The 15,872-nt window shown below is 39.5% G+C and overlaps 1 protein-coding gene across 5 annotated transcripts in view; it reads right to left on the bottom strand.

The window, feature by feature from the left end:
* The window catches only part of ABCC1 (ATP binding cassette subfamily C member 1 (ABCC1 blood group)), a 61,330-nt gene that overhangs the window by 39,883 nt on the left and 5,575 nt on the right, over positions 1 to 15,872 (bottom strand). For 4 of the 5 annotated variants that reach the window (XM_068699132.1, XM_068699129.1, XM_068699131.1 and 1 more), the window contains 4 exons: positions 4,747 to 4,923; positions 3,833 to 3,943; positions 2,528 to 2,665; positions 1,236 to 1,361 (listed from right to left, as the gene is read on the bottom strand). In XM_068699132.1, coding sequence (XP_068555233.1) covers positions 1,236 to 1,361; positions 2,528 to 2,665; positions 3,833 to 3,943; positions 4,747 to 4,773 — 402 coding nt within the window. In that variant the 5' untranslated portion in view covers positions 4,774 to 4,923. Of the gene's footprint in view, positions 1 to 1,235; positions 1,362 to 2,527; positions 2,666 to 3,832; positions 3,944 to 4,746; positions 4,924 to 5,838; positions 5,977 to 15,872 lie in introns of those variants that run through there. The other variant, XM_068699133.1, reaches the window with a different exon arrangement.

Below are 15,872 nucleotides of genomic sequence, written 5' to 3'. Positions count from 1 at the left end.
ACAAACACAACACTCATCAAAAAGTTAAAATGGAATGTCTGCCTTATTTCCTAGAGACACTCCTAGAAGCACTCAGAACACAAGAACAAATGACTGTTTTCAGAGCACCCTATAATTATTGTAATCAAAGCAAAAAAAAAAAGATTTTCATAAATCCACAGTATACTGTCAAATACTTTTCATCCTTGAATAAGATGAAAAGAACCCAAGAATGAAGAGAATCCAAAGACTCAGCAATACACTGTTCTCCAGGCACACACATGCAGACCGTCTGCCAGTGGCAACACAGCACATCACAGACAGGCACACTGGATACTGAAGAAGGTAGAAACTGCAATTCATTGACTGCTACAACAAGTTGTTGTCCTTTTCCATAGTTAAAAAGGCAACATTCATCACACACACATGCATTTCAAACTTCCCTTCATCAGTCAGTGCCAGCTAACATCCATCAACCCAGAATGAGCCTTTATAAAAGAAATACAGAACTGGGGTTTCTGAACTTGGCACATCCACCAAGCCCAGGCAGCGACAGCCATCATTCCACTGGGATTCAGAAGATAAAGCTCAGGGCTGAGCAAGCAGAATAATAATCCAGCATCCTGTGGGTCATTTAGATGCGTGCCATATAACTGGCACATACAACTATGAATACGTGTGAAAAAAGATAATGTCTACAGAAAATGAAAGTTCTACATGCAGACCACCCTCTAACCTTAACTGCCGTTTTTGCGGTTGACAGAGTTCTTGAAATCAAACTAGTTCAACTGTTGGTTGACACAACAGGTTCCTACAAAATTGAATACAGCTATTCAAAGTCTCAAGTTTTACAGGTGTAAATTGTTCCTCACCTTCAACTGAAAGGGAACGCATGCTCTTATGAGTTTAATGCTTACTGAACGGTATCAGAAGAACAGGAAGACAGCATTTCAAATCAAACTTTCCCACTGACTGCCAGAAGCACTACTGAATGTAAGTAACATTGACTTTACCTTTAAGAACGCTATTCAGAAATGACCGAGACTGGTTTTGCTCTCTTTCTTAACTATAGCCCACCCTGTTTTACATGTTACAGGCTTCATCTTCTGATCTACCAACTAAGGAGCATAAAGAACATTCTACTGCAAATTCAAATCAAGAAAGTTTCAATGATTTAGCATTTAGGAGAATACGTCCCTGTAACTTATTGAATAAAATGTATCAGTTATAATACTCAGTGTAGACTGAACACTTACAGGATCATTTACTGTTTCAGAAAACAAAGGTGGCTGCTCTGGAAAACAACACAGTATGAGTTGTACAAGTAACAGGATGAAGTATGTGCAGAAGGTGACATAACGAAATGCATCCAATTCAGCTCCCTACAAAGGAAGGTAATATTGCAATTAAAAGGCTTGAGAAATTTCTTTAAAACAACATGTTACTATTTACAAAAAACAGATCCTTACTGTAAACTCTGCAAACTACATTGATACTACACTACACATACCACCACCACCCACCAATCACCCTGGAAATTAAATTCAATGACTATTTTGGTGAAGGGAAGGTAAAGACAGCAGGGAGGTGATGGAGGTTATCACATATGGAATCTCCCGACTTTGTTTTCATTCTATCAGCGCCATAAATACACAAGTATAAACTTCTTCTGTAGATATGTGTTCCTTAAGACATGCTCTGTACCAATATAGCCTGCCCCAATTAAGAATCCAAGTGCAAAGCATTTGTGCTCTGGATAGAAAGGATTTTCCAAAGCAAATTTACTGGCATATACAAAAAAAAAGACAAGAATCAGAGAAGCAGAATTTTGATTACAATTTGTTGTGCTCAAACTCCAGAGGTTCTTCCATTTTTTCTATTGGGACTGACACATAACGCACAGTTCACAGAAATTAAAGCACAAGGATTAACGTAGTTAAAGACAAAAATATTACATATTAGCACATAGTTAAAGACAAAAACCACCCTCAAAAGCTAAAAACAAATGGCTGAAAGCTCTCAAATGTCACAACATGTCTTTTCTTTAAAGAAAGGAAAGTGATATGTCATTTCCAGGCACATTAAGCTGTTATTTGAGGTGTTACTATAAAGCAAACTGACATAAAAAATGTTTTACTTCTGTACTTTCATTTTGTCTCATCAGATATGAGACCACATCACCATCAAACCAAGTGTTTCAGGAAGTCTGCTGTGTAATCAACAGGAAGATGTAAACTCCCAAAAGAGTTTCATATCAAACACTACAGACATCCATTTTATTCAAGCAGGCGAATCCCCTTTCTCAAACAGCCAGAGGAACTTTCTTGGCAACTGTTGCTACAGTATGATCACTACGAATTTCACTAGCATTTCAAAACCTGAAAAACAGGAGCCATTAAGTCATGCTCATTTTGCTTTTGTAACATAGGGAATGAAGGTACACTGAATGGATCATTAACTAACCTGACCAACATAATCAGCAAGCAAGTACTTTATTATAGCAGTATTGGGGATTACCTTCAGCTGAATGAGGCTAGCAATCACTTACCGTATTTAAGGCAAGTATTATTTTGGATCTAAAAATTACTGTGGCACATAGCAATGAGATGAGCCAGAAAATCGTCATTACACCTGAAGACTGGACTCCTTTCATTCTTTCATATTGTATTAAAAACGTGGCAAGCAACTGTGGATAAACAAGATGGAAATATATTCACAAGCTAGGTTTTACAACAACAGATTATATACATATACAATGTACCATGTTAAATTGTGACAATTAAACATTTCAAATCCCCTATCTCCCCAAGTATTCTAATAGCCAGAGATTTCAAATGTAATGCAAAAATATGTTTAAGTTAAAAAAAAAAAGAATTAATCTCTGGAGCAGTAAAGACAGGTAGTGGACAATGGGAAAGGGATATGTATGACAAAAGCAAACTACCACATACACAAACACACTGTCAAAAGCTGCCAGTCTTTATTTTTTTCACTGTCCTAGTTTTACATTGCAAATCAACATGTAATTATAGTGACTCTATGTCCTGTCCAAGTATTTCCTGACTAGCTCTTTTCAAAACATAAAGATTTCTTTCCACACAAGAAGTCTGACAAAAGTTTGGTATCTACCCAATAAACCATCACGAACTATTTAACAGGTCTTGCATCTGTCAGTTTGCTTCAGGGCTGCTGGGGTTTTTGCTTTGTTTTTTGTTTGCTTTTGTTCTTCCCCACCAACCATCATGTTTAATCACCTCTATTCCAAGTCGGTGATAAATGTAAGACAACTGTCTAATCAATAACAGGACATTTTCCTTGAAAAAATTGCAGATACTGTTGTGAAAGACAACAATACTTATACACCAGGGTAGAAAGCAGCTCGATGGGGACCCCTATGTGCGTCATGGGGCTCCAAACATAAAGAAAACACTCACTGAAGAATGCTACATGTAAGAAAGTTTGTAACACCTTCATTGAACTTCATAAAAAACTGTTAAAATTTTTATCTAATTTCATCAGTCCTCCCAGCTTGATTCTTTCTCCCTGTGCTTGAATCAAGTTATTAAATGTAAGGTAGCTCAAGCCTACAAAAAAAAAAAAAAAGCAAGATAACGAGCACTGGCTTGTGTGCTGACATGCAACAGACACACTGAGCAAAGCTGAGCTTTTTTTTTTTTTTTCCTTTATCAAAAGAAAGCAGACACTCCAAAGTCACCATTTCACAGTTCAGCTACACATAGAGTCTCCAACATAAGGACTGTAGCTTAAGGAATTAAAACACTGTGCATAAGAATAAGGTGTATACTATTGCTTAAGGCCGTGGAACACCACAGGCCATAACAGAAGAACTTACCATTGTTATACCCAATACTGTAGGGCTAATGAGAAAAATATTTTGACTTCTTTCCCAGAAAGAGTAGAAAAGGTCTGCCCAGCAGACTATCCACAGTATTAAGCCCAAAGCCTGCAATACAAAAGTGTATTTTATATATCAGTTCACACAGATCACACAGTGCAATACTTCCATGAACACTACATACAGTGGGTTAATGTAAGAGTCACAATCAGATCACTTATTTTAGACAATCCTACTTAACAACTTGCATGGAAGAAATGTAATTTGGTTTTATCTACCAAATCCCACAAACAAGAACAAAGTTTAACTTTTAGTACTATATAATTCAGTGTCTTATGAAGCAGAAAGCTGGGGAATCCCATGTGTGAATAACAGACTGCAGAGACAAGAAACTACCCTTGTTATTATAGCCCTTTTTAAAATTTTTCATTTGTTCTACAGAAAAATATTAAGAAAATATTAAGAAAACTAATTTCACAATAAAAGTAGAGCAGAACTTCTAGAAACATATGTTGTATACCTTAAAAAGCTGATGGGATTATTAAGGTTTCAAGATTGAGTTGCCTCAAAATAGACTTCTCCAAGTGGTCTTACAAATGATTTGCATGCTTTTTTGATATGACAGTTTCAGAAAGCCTATTGATAACAGGGCAAAAGAAAAACACTAGACTTGGAAATCAAACAAATGTAGAACAAGTAGATTACAGCTAGATATTGTGTGCATGGACAGAGACTGATGTTCAAAAAAAGTAGTTGTGCTGAAACATAGCTGAAAACAAAATCGGGATAAACTTAGAATCACAGAATGGTTACGGCTAGAAGGGACCTCCAAAAGTCATCAGGTCCAACCCCCCAGCTCAGATAGGGAAACAGATAAGCTTACTAAGTTATGATTTTAAGAAGTCACGTACCGTTTTGGCTTTGTTGAGGTTTGACATTTGGATGTACCCCCTGTCATGGCAGCGAAGGTATAGGAAGTACACTGGGAAGCAGGCCCACAGGTAAATGCAAGGAATCCAGACCAGAATTGTGTTCTGAAAGCACTGGGTGAAGTCTGGATTTTCTGTGTGCCATGTCAGATTCCAATCCTGGGGAGAAAAAGTAGGTTGTGTTAAAGAAAGCACAGAACTTTGTTATATAAAAAGCAAACAAAACAAGCCAACAAAAAAAACAGCAGCTGCTATCTGCCTTATTCTGTAATTTATTGTATATTGTGCATCTAATACTGTAAATGATACATCTATTTTAATTGTATGTTTCACAGCTAAGAAATTTTAAGCCTTCATGAGAAGCCATTAGAGTCACTTTTGTTGGCTACCCACAGCTACCATAACAGGTAACTCATTCAAATATAAACATTGAGATCTTTAACAGCCTTCATCAGCACTTTCATATTATCATTGCAGAAAAATAAGGTGCCAATGCTAGCCATCTCCCACTACCCATGTACACATAAACAGCCAGATACACTCCATTCCAATATTTAAGTGTGGAAGTGTTATCTGGCACACAGTAAGAGTGAATAGCGTGAGATAACATCACTATTCGTAAAAGAGTCTGATGACTCCGAAGCTGTCTGCAGCAAACCCAGTTGAGACTTAGTGGTAATTCACACAAACAGCAGTTAAGTAGAACAGGCTCCACCCTTGCAGCCTATTTCCCACTGAACAAAAGGAAAATGTACATCAATATAACTGCTTCCCTATTTCTTTCAACGTAATTGTTGAAAATGAGAAAAAACACTGTATGCTCAAACCAGAACTGACACAGTGATGAAAATGTGATCATCATTTCCATTCCTGGTACAAGGGCTAATTATGAACATAGAACCATTCAGGTTGGAAAAGACCTCCAAGATCTGCTGGTCCAACCGTCCCTCAGTATTATCCACTAAACCACGTCCCAATCCAACCTTTCCTTCTCCAGAATCTGTAGTAACATTAACTTTCATACCCTATTTATCGTTGGCTGGCATTAGAGAAATCCCTTCCAGTAAATTTTACCTTAGCATTACTGTCTTCGCTATAAAATTTATTACAAGGGACATTTCCTCTGAAGTGCTGTGAAGTTCTGACTCACCACCAAAATGATGCAATACAAACATATTGCTCCTGCACAAAGACTGCAGCATTCATCAGCCAAAGCAGAACTTACAGGTTTCGGTTTAAAAGCCGCACAGCCAAGACAAGAAGTCACATGCCCAAAGGCTTGTCAACCACAGTGCCATTTCAGCTGCAAAGCATTTTTTCGGACTGCTGTATAGCTTGCAACTGGACCCAACACCAGTACCACAACTGGGACATAGTGGCAGTAAACTTTCTCAGCTATAAAACTGCACAGGAACACGACATTTGTATCCTTAATTGCTCCCAGCTTCCACTGGTTAAACAAAGTATCATACACAATTATACAGATAAACAGACCTCAAAAGAAAGGAAAGATACGAAAGATACAACTTGCAAAAACTGCTGACCAGATACTATTTTAATCACAGAGCAGGAGGTTTTCCCTTAAATTTGACCATTTTGCATGAAGATGGTAATTTTGACCTTTTTTCTCCAAAAGGTTATTTTGAAGAAAAAAAAAATATATAAAAAATATACTCTTATGCCCCACTCTGCTCCCATTTTCTGTCTGAATCTAGGACTTGACTTGTTGAGATACAACAGAGTGTGCACAGCTGTTATTTCTCCCCTGTAATTCCACAGCATTCTAAAATTTCTTTTCACTTTTTTTTTCAGTTAAAAAATAAAAGAACCATCTCAAAACCTAACGCAGCTGAATCAAAGAAATTAATAGTGGTAGAACATAAAAATGCCTAGATGTGTTTTAGCCTGTCCACATGGGGATCACATAAGTTGTTCGTGACAAGGCAGCAGCTCTGCAAGGCTGTGGGTGAGCCACATGCGTTTAAGTTCCCCAGCTGCATAACATCATCAGAAATTTCAGCTGAGTCATCCTTACTTTTAGCCACCACGCAAGTGTTTTTCAGCCTTCTAAATCCCAGCTGCTCTGCTCCAGCACAACAGCCAAGAAAAAAAGTCTCATGACTCTGCAAGAACAGTTTACAATTGACAAATTAAGATGGTTAATATGATTACACAAGTGAACGGACAAGATTTAAGCCGCTTTACCAAAAAGAAAAATAAATAAACATGAGATTTGACGCTTTATTTATTTTAGACATTGCTTAAGGAAGTTAACTACCTTCTTTTCTGGTGTTATTTTAAACTGCTTGCAATAAAATATATCAGGCGCCTACCTGAAAGGGCAGGACAGCTATTGCAGGTGTCACTGCCACGTGGCAAAGTGGAAGGAAGCAGTGCTGCATGCATGACTGCTGGGCACATTGGCCGGAGGATATTCTAAAAAAAATATGTGCAATCTGCAGTTCATTGGACCTTCATATTTGCAATTGATGTGTTTCTGTGCAAAAGACAAGAGGGTGCGACGCAACAGTACTTCAGGGTTAAGAGCAGAAAGTCAGGACAAGCGGGCAGGCTGGGGTAAGATTACTGCTAGAATTTAACAGCTACAGCAACATCGGTGTATCTTCTTTCACGCTCTTCCAGGATTTGATCCAGAGGCTGTCCAGCAGCCAAGCAAGCTATTTGTTAAACACGCTGTACTTTGTGCAAAGGAAATGGCTGCACGCAGGTGAGGTGCAGAACCCCTTCATCTTCACATCCATTTCAGGTGACAATAGGTAAGGAAACCACGCACAAAGAGACACACGTGGCAGCATTTTCCCTGCTGATTTCCTAGGTGCAATTAATTCCCTTTGGCTACGTCTACACAAGGCAGCAGCACAAATAGGAAACGAGCTACATGCTGCTGAGGACCTAATGTCCGTACCAAGTGTTTTTCACACAGGTACACCCAAGGGGAGCTGCAGGCCCCCCTGCAGACTGACTGCAGTGCCCAGCAGCCCCTGGAGCACGTTCCACAGTCAGTGCCTGTCTGAGGGGTGCTCAGCCCACTCCAGCGTGAACCACAGTGCAGGGCTGGGGATTGTCAGGAGACTGCCTCTGAAGCAGGATCCCAGACTGAACCTCAGTTCTGACATTAAGCAGGCAAAGTCAAGGAGGACTCACATCTGAGGATCCACGTGGCAAGGTTTTGGCAGCAGGGGGGGCTGCAGGGGTGGCCCCTGTGAGCAGAGCCCAGCAGCTGCTCCATGTCAGATCAGAGCCAGCTCCAAAGGGAGCTGCCACTGGCCAGAGCAGAGCCATGTGCAATACAGGTGGGGCCTCTGTGGGAGCATATTTAAGGGAAAAAATCTGCTGTGCTACAGCAGCTGGGAGAGAGAGGCGAGAGAGTGAGAAAACTTGAGAGAAGCACCCCTACAGCCCCCAAGGTCAGGGCAGGAGGTGCTCCAGGCAGGCAGCAGCAGTTCCCCTGCGGCCTGTGGAGAGGCCCCCAGTGGAGCAGGCTGTCCCCCTGCAGCCCATGGGTCCCACATGGAGCAGATCTCCACGCTGCAGCCTGTGGAGGAGCCCCCAGTGGAGCAGGTGGATGTGGCCTGGAGGAGGCTGTGGCCCATGGAGAGCACCCGCAGGAGCAGGCCCCGGGCCGGAGCTGTAGCCCGTGGAGAGGAGCCCACGCAGGAGCAGTTTGCTCCTGGGGGATGGATCCCGTGGGGCGGAGCTGTGGGGGAGCAGTTCCTGGAGAGCTACTGCCTGTGGGTAGCCCCCACAGGATCAGTCTGGGAAGGACCCCACACAGAACAGGGGCAGATTGACCGCGAAGGAGCAGCAGAGAGGAGATGAAGTGTGAGGGACTGACCGCAGCCCCCATTCCTCCCAGCTGAAGGAGAAAGACGTAGAAGGTGGATGGGGGGAAGGTGGTTTTAGTTTGCTTTTAGCTCTCTCTACTCGTGTGTTAGCAATAGGCAATAAATTATATTAATCTCCTTTACGCTAAGTCTGTTTTGCCCACGACAGTGATTAGTGAGTGATCTCTCTGTCCTCATCTCAACCCAAGAGGGTTTTTTTTTTCCCCCCATTGTATTTTTTCCTCTTGTTCCCTTGAGGACAGGAAGTGAGAGAGCAGCGTGGTGGAACTTAGATACCTCCCCATGTTAAATCACACCATCCCAAGGAAGGCATACCCAGAAGTCTGCACGGAAGATACCACAGTTTTATGATGTTCAACCCCAGCTGGAAGACGCATCAATCTCATCATGAAACCAACATGTATTCATACTCAAATTACAGTGTTCAGTTACAGAAGTCTAGACTAGTCCTGCCACTTTCAAGTAGATGTTTCTCCTTTGGTTTACATAAACCCAGTTTCAGAATTGTTTTGTCTCAGCAGAAGACAAAAGTCTGTAAAAATCAGTGCAGAAGCATTCACTAAAGCAGACCTTTGTATTTAATAGACCTTAATTAACAAAACGAATTATTTTCTCCCCTAAATAAAGCATGATTTTTGCAAGTTCTGTTAAAGCAGTAAGTTGTCCCATTTTCACATCTCAAAACTTAGTAACAATATTCACTCTGGTGGATCACCTAGCACTTCTATTTTGAAGAGCACATCAAATGACAGAGATCCAAGTACTCATTAAAAGGCTACACAAGCTAGCAGCCTCCTGCAGTGCAGGAGGAGGAAGAGACAAAGTGGGTTAGTTTTACAATTAGCATAATTTGGAAGCAGCCTTTAGATTGAACCATGACTGCAGGTACCCACAGGAAAAGATTTGCAGAGTGATTGATCTCTGTTCCTTTCTTGGTGGATGTTTGGATGATCTGCTTACTTTTAATCTAGTCCAGGAAACGCACGTATCCCAGGTTTTAGGTTTTTTTCCCCTTGCTTTTTAATTCCCTTGGCAACTTTAAAGTTTCCCAGAATAGCAAATGGGTATTTTTAAAATTGTCTGACCCATTTCTCAGTTTCTCAGTTTTCATTCTAAAAAAATGAAATTTTCATTTCTATCTCCAGCACAGTAGTTGAAAAAATACCACAGGTTTTGCACCAAATAGCTTGTTGGCACAAGAAGGCTTCATATCATATTTGAAGAAAAACGCTCTAAGATAAACACAAAAAATGCTTGGTGTTCCCTGGAATCACGTGGATCTATTCAGAGGTAAACTGCATATTTAACAGCGCCTGAACCCTAGGAAAAAAAATAAGGACAAGTTATATTAATTCCTGTCTAAAGTTTCAGGAACAGGCGAGATAAAAACATTGGCAGTGGTCCTGTAAGACAAAATGGCAACACAAAGGATTGGTTATTCTGCTGCTGTTGAGGGAAGGAAGACTACAGGCAAGCTGCATACCTCCAGTGTGTCTACTCTAAGGAGTAACAGTATTTGACACTTGCCAGGACCTTGTGCCTGGCTGCCTCTCTCCTGGCAGCCGGGAGAGGCTGCTAAGTGAACAGCCACTGGCCGCCTGTTCTCACATCAATAATCCTACTTGACCCACAGCACATTTTAAAATTCTCACTGGCAGAAACAGAGAGACCAAAATCACTCAGTTTCATGCCTGCTGTGCGCAAGTGTGCTAGAGATGCGGGCTGACAGCCACACTGTTAAACCCACCTGCATGAACCAGCTGTGACTGAAAAAATGACTTAAAACATTACTATGCACCTACATAAAAAAAATGATATTAAGATTCCAGGGTAGTTTTGTAATTTCAAGGTCAACATTCCTTCAAACGGAGCTGATACTGATATCAGTGTGTACTCCCTTCTTAAATATCACCCACAGAAGAACCACCTTTGAGAAACCATAGCTTGGTATTACAAGCTTATTTTCTTAGCAGCAATATTTTTTTTCTTTGTTTAATTCAATGCTTACATTTAGTAGAACGCACGTAATTAGCTCTCTCTGGCACCAACACTGTTATTTCTACTGACAACTTTCATTATAACAGTATCACCACTTTCTTATCGAAATAGGAAGTCTCACAATCTAATAGATATCACACAAAAAAATTCCCCAGTATAACACTCATACAATCCACAAGCTGACTCAATCTTTTTCCTTCAGCCTGCCGCAAAGACATCAGCCTTAACTCTTCGTTATTTAGAACAGAAAATTTCCCATCTGCCTCTCCCCAGATTGAAGATTTTCCTGACCTGGCCAAGCATATAACCTCAGAAGAACTAGCATCAGTGTACAACATGGGGTGGAGAAAATAACCTCTCAGTTTAAGGCTGCTTTAAAGAACTCTGAACTTGCTTTGGAGGTATCTGATACCACCATTCTCCATCAAAACCAGTAAGAATGGTTACACTGTTGTCTGCATTAAAAACGAAGAAAAATAGCGAACTCCAAAGTGATCCAGATTTTGTAATGGGTTGGAAAAAGTTTTCAAGTCCTGTCTGTTTTCAAGTCATGAACTTGAAAGAACCCTTCAAAGCTATTCAGCTTAGTAAGCAACCTTTATTAAATTCATCCCTAGAAGTTTTGAATAAAGACCAAAATCATGTTCTCAAAGTACTGCTAATACATCATCTTTATTCCCTCATTCACATTCCACTGTCAGATAATGAAGCACGGACTGAGGCTCAGCATTTCTCTAAGACAGCATATTGAGACTAGAGCCTACAAGCATAAACACACACCTTCACCAGCGTAACATTTGCCATATTGTGTTAGCTATTCAGACTGAACCACAAGGGGTGACAAGTTGATAAAAAACAGGCAACAGATACACACACACAAAAAAAAATTACTCCAGAACTCCCACAAAAATCAGTAGAAATACCCACACCTGCCAACGAAATTACAGCCACAGCTCTCTTGTATCTTCAGTTATATTCACAGGAACTAGAAGCAGACAATCACTATAGCCCTAAGTGCAGCTAATGAAACACTAAGTTAGATATATGACACTACAATCAACCATCATAAGCTTCCTTCTATTTACATGTTTATAAATCATTTGAAAACACTACATGCATTACACCAAAAGTATTTGAAAAAAGCACTGCTCACATTAGAGGATCCAACGACTCTAAAACCAATTCCAGATGAAGTTGTGTAACATACAAAGACATGTATTTTTTCACCTTCATTGGTATTTATTTCCTCTGGTGTTTTTTTTTTTTTTTCTTAATAAGCATAAAATTAACCAAAATGCATTGATCTCTGCTGAGAAGTAAAATTCTACTTTGCTGCAATGCACGAAAAGTAAGTTTATGTTGTATTTAATGAAAGCTTTCAATATGCTGCCTATTCCTAAGAAGACATCCACTAACTGTAAGAAATAAATGGCTTACTGCTTTATTGCATAATCTAAGGGTGTAGTCTGCAAGTAGGGAGTAGAAGAAAAAAATTTTTTTTGTACAGATTTTATGATAATGTCTGTCCAGCAGCTACTTCCTACGTTCAGTGAAAGCCCCATGGTTTTTTGTTAAAAAGAAAAAAAAGAGAAAGGATTCTACTAAAAAGTAAAGTCCATACAATCAGATACTTGATCTCATTCCCAGACCTCCAGAGACTGAAAACACCATTTCTTCAAGGAGAAACATAACAATTATGCCCCTACACAGAACTACACCATTTATCTTAAGCAGTAGAATAAATGAACATGCAGCGTGGCTAATCACTGATTTGAGAAGAGAACTCAAGACTTGCCTTTGTGGTCACACGTGAGGATAGGTGCTAACACCCTCACAATACAGACCAGTAACAGCCTGGTTAAATCAACACTTTTCTGCCTTTTTGTTCTTCTGCTGCCACAAAGCTGAAGTGAGAAAAATCAAAGGTAATTACTAAATTGGGATGTAGGAATTAATATTTGGATCACAAACTCTCATGGGGATCACATCTTCACCCACAGGAATATGCTTTTACTAATACCACAGGAGAATTAAACTTACCGTGCAACTGAGTATCTTCTCTTACTTGATACCAGGTTGTTGGGTTGTATTTTTTTGTTTGTTTTTTCCTTGACCAAACAGTAAGAACCGAGTATTTCTCCTTGTAAAATCATGAATTAAACAACACCAAAAAGCTATAAAGCTAACAGTTTGATGGTTAATGCCAAAGAGTAGTTACGGGAGCAAGAAACAAATAATACAGCTTAATAGGACGAAAGTAACAGGTCTCCCATTTAAGATTTTGCCATGTAAGAAGTTCTGTCTAAATAAAAGGCTTTGAATCATTCACAAACAAACCTTCCTGCTCAACCTCCCACAATATTACACTCAGATCCAGACTTCAGATGTAGAAAAAGACCCTTCTTCCTCCATTTCACAATAAATCGAAATCTAAGCATTATTCTTACAGTCTCTTAATGTTGTTACAGGACCAGACGGCCAGTGCAAGAGAAGAAATAAATAAATCATGTAACAACATAAACAAGGATCCTAAAAAAAATCTAAATCATTTATATAAAGAAGATGGAAGTTTCTCATTGCATTGTCTATTAGAAATATCTTAGCAAGACTAGGTTCTCAACAGTAATAACTTCCATAAGGCAGATTTGATTTATTAACACACCCTAGAAAAAGCCTCTACCTTCCAGCCCTAGTCCTAAAGTTAAGTCAGGTGTCTGCACCTCCTTGTCCAAATGCAAAACATTGGTATTTCCTATGTTAGCAAAGAGCTGAAATCCTTTGTAATAGCTTCAGCTGTGCAGTGCTGTCTGTGTGCAGAATGGCAAGAAGCAGCATGTTTTGACTGTGTTTCCCTTTAGCCTACAAGAAGCAGCTAGTGCCAAAACTTTGCCAGAAAAGGAGCACCTGCAGCTGTGGAGTTTAACAGAGTTGATCTTTGTAATCCAAAGAAGCCAAAAAAAACTCTGAAATATAGCATTATTTCTTTGTGCCGGGTAAACATATGGCAGATAACATCAGCACATTTCAAGCGTTTCTGACGCTGTAATATTTCTGTACCCTGCCCTGCCTGCAAGTACCATGAGACAACATTTGGCCCCATGACAACAAATATTGTTTACCATTGACAGTTTCATAATTAAGGGTACAACATTTATCCTTCTGTAAAGTTCTGAACTAAAATCATGATTTAAAATGACACAGGAAAAATATTCCTTTTCTCATCTCCTTTTTGCACTAAAAATGGTATTTTCATTTAATAACTCAGCCTGTATAGCAAACTTAAGTCACCGTGAGAAGTTTGAACACACCTGTACACAAAGCTTACGAAGGGACTCAGATAACAGCTGAAGTTGTAATAAGCTGTGTCTGAACCTATCACAGATGCAAACAGTGAGAAAAAAGTAATGCAAGGAATTCTGACTCTATTAAAAGTAAGTAAAAGGTCAGTACCCTGCAATAGGCTTTTTAGAGATGTGACCCAGAATGACTTCAGTGCAACCCTGCTTAACCTCCACGTAGGCTGAGTATAGCAGTGTTTCAATGTAAACTGCATTGCAGCTGCAGGAAGGGCACAGCTTATTGGGGTGCTCAATTCTTCTGAGCAACCTTGGAACATTTATCTTGCACTGACAGCTGTAAAATGACAGATCAGCTGTTAAGAAAATCCTCATCAACTCACAGTAATCAGGCTTCATTTTCCTGTATTTTCCCTGAACTGACCTATCCTGAACGAACAGAGAGCATTTTAATGTTTATGAAAAAGGACCACAGACAAAACTCTTTTACAGGTTTAAATGAGAAAGAGATGACAAATTGCTCTGGCTTTCCTCCTCAGATGAAAACTCAACCAAGCAGTGACAGTAAAGCAATTAGCGGCTAATTATAATAAATGCACCATCTTGTGTAAAGGTTTTCCTGTTTAACTCTCTGCTCCTCCTCTGTTCTAATTCCTGTCCACATGTGACCTTCCTAGGTCAGTAAATACGAGCAGTTTTATGATCTGCATACTCATTGGAATTCTTAATACCAGAGTTGTAACAAATACACTCATAAACTCTGCACCTTTATAACTAAAGAACCTAAACTCACAGATTTACCACCACTCTCACAGAACCTGAGGCTATCTACCTTGCTCTGCCACAAACACACTGACAAAGTACTATCAAACTACAGGGAAAAGCAGGCAATAATTACTAAAAGATGCAATCTGTCTTCAAACATCACTAAGAAAACCCATATTGAAATTGCCACTGTGAAGATAAAGGTGTAAAACACAACAGTCTTATTACTACCTAAACTAGGCAAAACCTTGAAACACCATTTTGCAGGAACTGCCTCCAGTTAAATTAAACACCACCTTGTCTTCTAGTTTTCCGTAAATTAAGACTACAAAACATTACTTCCCCATCCCCTCCCACCCCTTTTTTTTTCCTAATTTATGCAGTCACTGATCTCCTTTGTGAAGGACTTTTAGACTTGTGTGTGTAATAAGTATCTGTTATACTGGTTTATTTTAAATATTCTTTGTATTAAACTTCTTTATCCTTCTGTAAGTGTCTTTTGTTTGCCACTACGACATTACTGACCTCCCAGTCATGTCTGAGCCTTTGGAAGGAGGAAATAAACACACAAATTAAAAGCAAATGGAACTCACTAGGTACAAACCACACACTGCATTTAAGCTTCCAAGACTGTCTGCCTGCTTGCCCAAGCTGCATCTACATGATAGCTTGAATCCAGAGATCTCACATTTGATAGTGTCACACCAGTAACTGTGTTATGGGCTATCAGTGCTTATAAAAGTATATTATTGATACATTAAAAAAAAAAAATCTTAATTGCCACAAGTTATTTTGTAAGTCATTTTATGACTAAGTAAATGCACTAAAGACATTTCACAGTGCAAAAAGCTCCAAGATTCCAAGATATGTACTAATTTACTACTTATCTAATACATGACAGCACGAGCCACAGAACTTGAGAACATGAAATTACTCCTTCCATAAAAAAAATGTGGTTTTCCTTCAGAACTCTCTTTCAGGAAGATTAGCAGCAAGCATAAGCAAGAACCTCAAAGTTTCAGGTTGTACTTGACTTACAAACACCTAATGAATAACTAAGACACCGTGTAAAACCTAGCAGAACAGCTGGGGACAGACTGTAAAGAACTGCTTAGTTTGAATCGGCGTTTTTGTACCTCCTACTTCTTTTTCATATAAGCCCTGCTGCACCTTAGCTATGAGA

Source organism: Anas acuta, chromosome 15 (genome assembly GCF_963932015.1).
Source record: "Anas acuta chromosome 15, bAnaAcu1.1, whole genome shotgun sequence".
Lineage (NCBI taxonomy): Eukaryota > Metazoa > Chordata > Aves > Anseriformes > Anatidae > Anas > Anas acuta.
Note: the sequence above shows the minus strand (reverse complement) of the source record. Positions and strands in the feature narration are given on the sequence as shown.